The sequence below is a fragment of the Harmonia axyridis genome, chromosome 1 (genome assembly GCF_914767665.1).
Source record: "Harmonia axyridis chromosome 1, icHarAxyr1.1, whole genome shotgun sequence".
NCBI lineage: Eukaryota > Metazoa > Arthropoda > Insecta > Coleoptera > Coccinellidae > Harmonia > Harmonia axyridis.
The window spans coordinates 40092386-40103679 of record NC_059501.1 but is presented as its reverse complement, the minus strand read 5'-3'; the positions used below and the strand labels follow the sequence as shown (position 1 = coordinate 40103679).

General features: G+C 34.9%; 1 protein-coding gene across 1 annotated transcript; it reads left to right on the top strand.

The window, feature by feature from the left end:
• The first annotated feature begins 3134 nt into the window (after positions 1–3134).
• On the top strand, positions 3135–10074 carry LOC123688556. The gene is made up of 4 exons (XM_045627138.1): positions 3135–4843; positions 4904–6691; positions 7824–8390; positions 9905–10074. Exons 1-4 carry the CDS (start codon positions 4645–4647, stop codon positions 10072–10074), a joined length of 2724 nt encoding a protein of 907 aa, XP_045483094.1. The 5' UTR covers positions 3135–4644.
• Positions 10075–11294: the final 1220 nt, after the last annotated feature.

Genomic DNA, 11294 nt, shown 5'->3' with positions numbered 1-11294 from the left:
TTTTTTTCAAAATCTATTCTTCAGATTCTGATGAAATTTCTCTCGAAATTTGGAGTCCATAGCGTGCCAAATTTCAGTTTGATTCGATTGCAAGTGCTGGAGCGGCTGCTAAGTTGCACATACTATAGTTTAAGCTACCTTAGGCTCGTTTCACATTACCTTGGCAGCCAGGCAAACCAGACGAAACGACGAAGGATTAAATGAGAGCTTTGCTGAATACATATAAAAGCTCTCATTCAATCCTTATACGTATGAAATGGTTAAATTTCAATGTTTTCTTAGAAATGAGAGTATATAATATAAATGCAGAAAAATTGATGTGAATGATGAAAGTGTACCACGATTTGGGTAGAAAAACCTTAAAAGAATTCATCAATTTTTCATGAAAGGTAACTACAGATTTGAAATTTATTTAATTTTTTGAATATCTCACATTTCAATTTCTAAAATATAGCGTATTACTGTAATTTAAAACTAATAAAATCTTTAGGGAGAAGCTTCAGTCATATAATAAGTGACATGGATACGAGCGACTTGATATCTGTCGTCCTAGGGGAAAATTTCGACAGTATTTTAGAGGAAGCGGTACGAAATGAAGTTATTTTTTTATCAGATGGAGAGATTCAAAACAATCTCAACGCAGAAAATCAATTAAGTGAAACTTCTCGAATATCGCAATCTGGTGATATAAATAATAGAAATGAGCCAAAGATTATAATTCTTCAAGACATTCGGTTGGACCCAAGTGAGGCTCACACATCCACTAACAGTGACACACAGACAACATCTGCCATACAAGGTGAGTAATTTCTCGATTTAAAACGTATCAGAGCTCTGAAACAAAGTTACTAGTATAAGAACTCCCCTCTATTTGATCTGGATCTTTTCAGCCAATGAATGGAAGGTCTACCTATCAATTTTAACTAGCACTAGCTAATACTGCATTGTAATATTAATTAGCAAGACTGTTGAATTTAACGAGTGTCTGTAATGAAGATGTACGCAAATCAGCAAAACAAACGTTATGCGAAAACTCGATGTTCAGTTATTGATATACTTCCTTGTAAATTCTTATCACGCTCACTTCATCTTGATGTTATTCCTAAACATCTTTAGTTGTGGACCACCTCCGTAGCCTAGAGGGGCGAAACCATCTATGTTGACGATGTTAGCGGTTTGAATCCCGCTGTGTTCATGAACGATTGTGGTGTTAAAATTGAAAAATGTCTGAATTTTCGTATGAATAAAGGTATGCGAGTTTATTCACGTTTGTGGAAGCTACATGTATGTCAAACCTAGATTTTTTTAGAATTAATATAGAACATTCTTTACTATTCATCCTAGGAGTGGAAAAGAGAAATTAAATACGTCGCTCCAGTTGCGCAGAACGTTTTGAAGTATCCCTAGAGTGTTTTAAAAAAGTTATGAAAAAAATATTATATATCTCACGATAACTTCAGAACAGAAAGAGATAGGGAATTGCAATTTGCAGGGAAGTTTTCGCATCCGTATGTGACATTTGAGTTCGTTACTATTAACGAACTATGCCTATGCATAATCAGCCAAAAAAAGCTCCTGACTTCATGTCAGTGCTTTTCTCAATTTTTTTTAAAATTTTCTAGTTGTACGATATTCACAAAAATACATATCATATACGTCTTTATGTCGATATTCTACAACTAGTTACAAAGTTTCAATTCGATAGGCTGTGCATTTTTCAAGTTATTGAGAAAATAATAATTGAGCCGATTATGCCTAACAACGAACTCAACTATGCGATTCGAATGCACAATCTACCCTAAAAATTGTAAGTCCCTATATTTTTCCGTTCGAAAGTTATCGTGGTAACGGTCACCCATCCAAGTAAGTAAATAGATTTATTTTCGATAATTTTCAATGATTTTCTCAGAATGTCATGGCATAAGATCCGCACGAATCGGATTCGTAGTTTTTCAGTTATTGAGGAAATAAAAACTAAATTTCAGGTAATGTTGCATTTGGATGCTCAACCTACCCTGAAAATTGCAAGTCGTTATCTCTTTTCGTTTTCAAGTTATCGTGAGATACATAATATACGACCCTCACAAAATTTTACATACGTCTTTGCCTCGGTATTCTAAAACTAGTTCCGTTCCCAAGATATCTTAAGATTAATAATTTTTTTTTTAAGTTTCTAGTTATACGATCCTCACAAAATAGCACTTACGTCTTTATGTCAGATTTCTACAACTACTCACCAAGATTCAATTCGATCCGATTTGTAATTATTGAAAACAAAATTATTACTTGAAAACTGTTGGGCCGATTATGCCCATTAAGGAACTTTTTACGTTTTACTTTGTTTTAAGGATATTTTTTTTTCAGTTTATGTATCACAGTTAATAATATTTTTAGAATAAAAAACTGTTTCTCGTGACTTTCCATTTTATTGATTGGATTTTCATTAATCAATTCAGGAAAAAAATGGGATACTACTGTGAATGAAGGTTCATCCTAAAATGAATATATCCCATATATGAAAAAAATCATATTTACTGAAAAATTAATTTCCTCAAGGTTGAGTTTTGACTATCATAGAATCCTAGTTCCGCCTCTGCCCCGTACATCGCAATGTATCAGAAGCTAGTGTAGAAAAAATGGACTCGTCCAAATAGCGCTGCAAGATTACCTTATATGGTATTAAAATAGGCGGCCACTCTAACCCTACGCGGTCGTGATCATGAAAACCCGCGAAAATATTCTACACCAGCGTCCTCTCAGAGTTTGATCCATTTTACGTTTGAGTTTGTAGTGGTATAGTTCGATAAAAATTAAGTCTAAATAAAGTATAAATTTTTTTTTCGCATTCATCGATACATTCGTTTCAACAAAGTTTCTTCCGAAAAGTGTCCAATATGTACTTTCTAGTAAGATATACTTCCGATGGAATCTTTCACGTGGTTTCAAAAAAAGAGGTGAAGATTACGAAAAAGAAAATCATGGCACGTTATGGAAAATATTGGTACGAGGCTGTGATAGTTTTCAAAAACAGTAAGTATATATACCAATTTAATTATATATATTGACAACCAATTTGAATATATATTATGTAATAAATCGGAAATGCCCTATCCATCTCTCCTCAAAAAAAGTTGATTACAGTCTGAAAACTGTTCCAAATTTTCAGTTAATACGCAACCAGTACATTAGCTCCGGAATAGCGATAATCAATCCTCCCTCATAAGACTAAATGCCTTATCTTCAAGAAGTTAATAAATTTGTAATAAAAATTGATATAATGTTCTGTAATACCGAAATCTTATTATCGAAAGAACGGGTGATCCCACCTCCAAAAACTGGGGCCTCCAATTACTGGCACCCCTTATAGCTGCCTCGTTTCATTCAAATCTCTGTGATTTTCGAATTAAATGGAATACTGTTGTTGAAAATCACGCTTAGGATATAAAAAACCGAATGAAGTTGAAATTGCGAAAGTTTTTTTCGAGTTTTCGAATTTAAAAAAATTAGGTATGTATACTTTTCCCTAAGTGTCTCGAACCAGATACCAAATGTCTTCTTCCAAGCAATCTGCTGGACACAGGCTATATTTTAAAAAGGACATTTACATATACTTGGATTCCACAATATGAAAAAAAATTTCTGTATGTACAGTTAAATCTAAGGAGAATTGATTTTTTCTAGAAAAACCAATTCTTTCAATCTCCACTGATAGCTTCATTCAGAAGCAAACTCTCCTTCGATTTTATTAATGTGGTTCTTATATTCATTTAATATTTCAATCTATCACCCACCTTGCATAGTAATCACAATCCCTATTGTAGTGCCCTGAAGATGACTTTATAAAGTTCTGAACGTCGGCAATAGATCCATAGTGGTTTTAGATATTTTCATTTTACTGTTTCTTGCTTCGTCATTTCTTTGAATGTTGCAAGGGATCTGGATAGCAATGAATGTTTTCATTGTATTGACCTAAAATTTCAAATCAGGAAAATAGTACATATCGCTCATTTGCTGCAACATCGACACATTTCAAAAATCGGCATTTTCCGTATTATATTGGAGAAAGAACCCTTCTAGTCTTCCCGATTTTCTGGTAGAACGACATTTCTCAGCTTTCAAAAATGAGCGCGAGAGGGCACTATGTGTCGTTATTCTGTTTCGGCGGGAAACTAAGCATCTACAGCTAGAGAGAACTATTTCAGTTAGTATTCATCGGTCGTTTCAGAAAGTGCACATCAATGTCTTGAAGAAAGTCATATTTTGTGTTGTGACGTTCCTGTTGAAAAGGTGAGTTGTTGTAAAATGGATTTGTAATAAGCAATATCGTCTTAATAATTGATGTGACCATATTGTTGACAAATAGTCGAGGCTTTATTTGAGGTGTATTATTCAATATGCCACTCTTGCAGCAAAAATACTAGTTCACTCTTGTATCAGTTTATGTTATGACGCTCTTGCAGAGAATAACTTTCCCATTCCTATAATGCCATGATGACACATTTCCATAAATGTCCTTATTACTGCAAATATATGTTGTAAAATGTGAGGACATCATAAATTATTTTGTGTTGTGTCGATCTTGCCGAAATCATAGCATCCAAAGTATTCACATTGAATTTTTCTCCATCTCAGATTTCCAAAATTATGGGTGATCGTGGGAAACTTATGTTGAAACTAGCTCGTGAAAAGAACGAAAAATTGTCCAAAGAAACGTCCACTGAATCTATGGAGATCGTTCGAGACAACATAACAAATGCTACCGAAAATTGCGCTGCGATAAATGCGTCAGACTCCATAATCACTTCAGAACCAATAGCTACCATAGAAAATAATGAATCAAATTGTAAGTTTGCATGAAAAATTGCTTTTTAAGTGTGCTTTCTATAAAGTCTCTTTGTTTCAGATCATCTTTCTGACTCGCCCAGACAAGAAGGCTTGGTAGAACAATTTGATCTATCATCCTCTAGTAGTAGCTCGTCTTCAACATCTAGTTCTGGAGATTCAAGTTCATCAGAAGATTGCGATGATATACTTTATGACAAAACTTATACTCCCCAAGATGACTCGGAGTCTGATGAAGGTAACATCAATAATCTTATCCCAGAAACTGATGCTCCAAATCAAGTTGCGACGGTTACATCGGAGTCAAATTCAATCCATGCTGAGGAAGCAACGCCACCTTTGAATGCAACGGGCAATTCAGTCAATATTCTGATAACACCTGAGAAAAAAAGCCTCAAACGAAAAAGTAACGAAAACTGCTGGAAAAGAAATATTTTGAAGAAAGCTCGAAATACCGGGAAAGCATATGAAATTCACACATCAAGTAAAAAAATCAAAAATGAAAGGAAAATGAAGCCAGCTTGTGGAGAAAAATGCAAACTAAAATGTTCAGAAAAGTTTGCAGAAGAAGAACGGTTAAAAATATTTTCCGAATATTGGGCACTTGGAGATATCCAAAAACAAAGGCAGTTTATTTCCAATAGCATGCAAGCTGTTCAACCAAAATACAGGTATATTCGTATTGGCGGTACACGTAGCCCTAGACAGAACAACAACTCCTTCTATTTCAATATGAACAATCAGCGAATACGTGTGTGCAAGTTATTCTTCAAAAATACACTGGACATTAATGATCGCCCTATACGTACAGTATTGACTAAACAAAACAAAGTAGCTGATACATTGCTAGAAGACGATCTACGTGGAAAACATGGAAAGCAGAAGGTTAGTAAAGTGGTCAGGAATGGTATCAAGCAATTCATTCAGAATATCCCCAAGATAGAGAGTCACTACACAAGGGCCAACACGAGCAAACTATTCATCGATGGTAGTAAGACTATTTCACAGCTACACGCAGATTACGTTACTGAATGCAAAACGAAAAATGCTCCTTACGGAAATTATGTCTTATTTTATCGTGTTTTCACGAATGACTTTAACCTGTCGTTCTTTGTGCCTAAAAAAGATTTGTGTGAAACCTGCAGTAGTTATGAGAATTCGAATGATGCCGAGAAAGAAGCTATGAAAGAAGGATATGATCAGCATTTACATGAGAAAACATTATCAAGAATCGAGAAACAAAGAGACAAAGAGGACGCAAATGCAGTAGTAGCAGTCTACGATCTTCAAGCAGTAGTACAATTACCTAAAGGCGACGTATCCGTTTTTTATTATAAATCAAAATTGAACGCTTTGAATTTTACAGTGTATGACTTGCAGAGTAATAAGTGCGATTGTTTTATTTGGGACGAATCGCAGGGTCATAGGGGTGTGAATGAACTCGGAACATGTGTCTTGAAATATCTAAGAGAAATAAACCAGAACAATTCAAATGCTAACAGAGAAGTTATATTCTACTCGGATAACTGTGCGGGTCAACAGAAAAATAAATTTATGGTCGCATTATATTTATACGCTGTTCGAAAATTCGAAAATATTAAATCTATAACACACAAACATCTGATCAAAGGACATACTCAGAATGAAGGTGATTCGGCGCATTCTTTGATTGAAAGACAAATGAAAAGGCATTTGAGAGGCGGGCCTATGTATACTCCTGCAGCTTTCATTTCGGTGATACATTTGGCCAAAACAAAAGGAGAACCATTTAAAGTTCACGAGATGAATTTTGAAGATTTTTCTGATATAAAAACTTTGGCTACAGACATAGGTCTTGGGAATATGGCTGGTATGAAACTTTCTGAAGTGAAAATTCTGCGGGTTACTAAAGATGATCCAAATTCAGTATTTTTCAAAACATCCTATTCAGATACTGATTTCCAGAAAGTGACGGCAATAAAAAAGAAGAAAAAAACAGATATAACTTTGCAGCCAGCATTCAATGTGAAACCAGGAATTTCTGAAAGAAAGAAAGATGATCTTATGGACTTAGTGAAAAAAAACACATTCCTACTAATTATAAATATTTTTTTGAAAGTTTATAATGATTTGCTACAAAGTTTTTAGGCATTCTGTATTCATCATTTCTTTAGAAGCTACATTTGATTAATTTTTTTCAGAAAGTTTGAATAAATCGGTTTTGATAAATCAGTTTCCACTGCATTTGTGCCTTTGCCTGTCATTCCAAATTACTACAAGATTGGCGTAACGCAAGAAAAGTAACAGAACATAAATTTTTCATTTCTGCAATAACGTCCTTGACTGAAATGATACAGTGGAGTTTTGTGAAAATTTCTGTAAGAGTGACATAACTGAAACCTTATTTATTAATTTCAATTAATAAGTTTGCAATAGCATATAACTAACTCACCTAGTTTCACAATATATTCGTAAGACTTAAGTTTAATTGAGGTTTAACTTTATTAATTAATATTGTTCTATTCAATATATAATAACAATATGAGTTTAAACATAATGAAATTGATTTTATTATTTTCCTTGTTTTTAACATTATTCTCAGGCTTTAGGTCCGAGAAATTTGAGGTTGATCCGAGATTGGTGGAATGGAATTCAGAGGCAATATCTGTAGGATATAGCACACAATTCCAGGGTCCTGATAGGTTGTGTATAGAAACATGCGCTTACTCAGGAGGTTACTGTGCAAAAAAACAATCTAAACAATAAGATGTTTTTTTATTCTCCTCTAATATGACAGACTTAACACTTTTGTGCAACATTGTTTTTATGATATATGTAATTCTGAATTCCAAGATCATGTAAGAAATAGAACAAATTTTTGACTGGCTATGGACTGAGAATTTTTTTAAACATAAAAATCCGTTTTCCGTGAATACGCTGATTTTGGTTTATGTCACTATTGTAGCAAATGAGCGATATTATAATGTTTTCTTCTGTTTAAGGTAAAAGAAGTGCGCTTGAAGGCCTTTGTTATGATTTGAATTTCAAACATCCTTGTGTTGAATTGTCACGTGTTGAGGTTGAAACGAGAAGCAGTCCCGAAGTATCCTTGAAGAATATTCCACCGAATACAGTGGAAACTAATCTGGTACCCAAGGTTTTATTGGATGGACAGGCACTGAATATTTCTCCTAACACAACATATATCATTGAACCTGTAGTGAATTTATTCATTGACCAAGAAGATGGAAATCTTGATAAGAAAATTCAGGAGATTTCAGGTATTCTGGAAACAGAAAACATGTTAATTGAAAATGTCACTGAAGATAATGATTTGGAAATGGATCATCCCAACAAGGAAATCATTATAATTGGAAATGAGATTCTTAATACGGATTCATGTATAAAATGGACTATTCATGACACGTCATTAAACATGGACTATATCTCTGAAGAAATGCCCAACTATGAGGATGTTCTGAAAAATGATGTTGTTGTAGAAACATTCAATCATGACTCTGATGAAACTGTTGTTGACTCTGTTAGTGAGACCCATCCTGGGGACAGTGGTAAGTAAAAATGTACTCTTCCGTAGGTAATAGTGAAAAGGGACACAATGGTTCAGAATATGTATGCTTTCAGATTCTTCTTTGGCAAAAATTTCAATATGTGTGATAACACAACAAACTTGGATTACAAGAAGTCAAATTTTTGATGATACCAAATGTTTGGTATTGTTTTTAAGAGCTGAAACTGGGCGCTAACAATTACATTAGGTTCCATCCTCCATATCCAAAGCATATAAAATCTCATTTTGATTATTGATATGACTATATCATGACCTTCCTAGGTCTTCCAAGAACACTGCTCATAAACTCCCAGGATGTTTGTGCAAGTTAAGAGAATCAGTTGTGTTCTGTGTTACTTTGCTACTATATCCTTATGTCACCTTAGGCATAGCACTGTTAATTTTTTCCCAACAGTGAATGGTACCTGCTTCCGTTCCTTTAGGAACGTTCTTTCCTAGTCTGGGATCGAACTCTAGACCTTTCAGTTCCACATCCGACATTCTATCACCGAGCAAGCTAAGTCCCATATTGTTTACTCAAAATCAAGAAAACCAACCAAGTTGGAATGAAAGAGATAGTTAAATATACATGATAGTGACACAAATTATTAAAAATAATTAATTGATTAATTTATTAGGAGATGTTTTTTTGCTAATGACAAAAGATATATAGAATCTGTTCTGTTGCAAATATCATATTATTAGAAACAGAATTCTTTATTCATGATTTTATGTTCATAAATTCCTTATAATCTCATGACATATAGAAGAAAATAAGGGTATGAGTAGTTAGCGTAATATGTTAGCTATTGGCTCAGTGGTTAGAGTGTTTGATTCAGAAACCGGAGGTCAATCCCAGGGCTGGAAAATACATTTTCTAATCCTAGTAATCGCCACCATTCACCGTTAGGTTAAAATATTAACAGTGCTGTGTCTGAAGTGTCACAAGGACATAGTGATAAAGCCTACACAGAACACAAATGATTCTCTTAACTGGCTCAATCTTTGAGGAATACCTAGGAGGGTCAGTATAATAATATCAATAATATTTCGTAAGGATCATGTTATAAGAATGCCTGGGAATTAACCTAGAAAGAATCCATCAGAGGTGTGATATAGCAATCCATTCTGACAGTCAAGCTGCTATTAAAGCTTTGATGTTATCGAGTCAAAGCTAATATGGGAGTGCTGAAGTAAACTCGATGAAGTAGGCAAGAACAATAGGGTCTCCTTAGTCTGGGTTCCTTGTCAGTCAGGAATCATAGGAAATGAGGAGGCCAACACACTTGCCAAAAAAGGAGCATGAACCCTTTTTATTGGCCCGTGGGGTAGGTAGATGCACCTACAAAAAGGAATTTTGGATGAAAGAATAAACTGAAAGAGGTATATTCTGGAGGTCCCTCCCAGGAATTTATCATTCCAAAAAGTTCCTCCGGAACTTTGACACTGACAGATCCAAGAAGTATTTGGATCTCAGCAAAAACACGCTGCACCTCCTCACTGGTTTCCTCACAGGGCACAACCGTCTTAGGAAGCTTATGATAAGATTAGGGCTAGCAGAAACTGACAGGTGCAGATTCTGTGGGAAGGAGGATGAAACTCCTGATCACATAGTTACGGAATGTCTCGCTCTCTCAAACCAACACAAAGAATGCTTTAGGCAATCTGCAGGAGCGAAGATGTAGCCTCCTTGAAGCCATCCCAGTTACTAGAGTTCATCAGAACTCTGGAACTGGGAGACGAGCTGTAGATGTTGATGAAATCGACATCTCATGAGGGGGGCACAATAGACTCGCAGTGCAATGTTACCCCCTACAACAATATACATGTTGTAAGAAGCATATCAAAACATTCTTAAGATTTTCTGTTAGATATTAATCCATGTAATTAAAATTTGAAGGAACAAGCGCGAAAAGTTACTCCATGATAAAGGTTTCCCTCACTTCTACGCTTTATTTTTACACTTTAACTGATCTTCTATATTATTTTCAGCTTGCGATGAAATATTACATGTTGAAAATTCGCGAAAAATGAATGCACATAAGCAGCATTCATGCTACTTTTGCAAGAAAGTTCTATTCCAACTACCTAGACACTGGTTCAAAGTACATCCCAGAGAACCGGAAATACAAAGAATAATGGAATTGCACAAAGATAATCCCCAAAGAAAGAAAATGATTGAGGAATTGAGGAAGAAGGGTGATTTCAAGCATAACCAGGAAATTACAAATGGAGAAGATATTGTGGTAAGAAAAACTCATGTCACAATGAGGGACTATCGTCCCTGCCCATCATGTTTGGGATATTTTAGCAAGGAAAATTTACGTCGCCACAAAACCACTTGTTCGCCGAAAAAGGGAGACCTACAGGGGAAATTCATTAAATTAACGAAATATATTCATCCAAGGGCATCGGAAATGTTAAGAAATCAAATAGCACCGGATATGCACAAGGATGAGGTCAGTAACAATTTCCTGTTTGATGAAATACTAATTGTATATGGAAATTTTCTATGTATTAAATACACAGAGGCACATCTGAAAACCCACATTAGAGCTCAACTAAGACTGCTAGGCAGACTAATGATGCAAGCAAAAAAAATAGATAGCAAGATTAAGTGTTGTAAAGATTTGATGCACCCTTCCTGTATTGACACTGTGCGTAAAGCAATTGATGCAGTCGCGGGATTAAACCAAGAGAGTGGTATATATGCGCATCCTACTAATGCGAGAACTTTGAGCACTGAATTTAAAAAAATATTGGAAGTGGTGTTGTCGGAATCGGATAAGAATGAAGATGAGGCATTACGTAAATTAGCTAAGGCTATGTCTCGTCGATATAATTTAGAATTAGCACCATATATAAATAGAATATGCAAGCTTAGTGAGAATAGATTAAATAGGTT

Bases quoted from the DNA above. Each gene is read 5' to 3' on its own strand.
- LOC123688556 (XM_045627138.1), top strand. From the start codon at position 4,645: ATGGGTGATCGTGGGAAACTTATGTTGAAACTAGCTCGTGAAAAGAAC. The intron at 4,844-4,903 runs GTAAGTTTGCAT...TCTTTGTTTCAG, and splicing joins AGAAAATAATGAATCAAATT to ATCATCTTTCTGACTCGCCC. The intron at 6,692-7,823 runs GTATGAAACTTT...CTTCTGTTTAAG, and splicing joins AGGTCTTGGGAATATGGCTG to GTAAAAGAAGTGCGCTTGAA.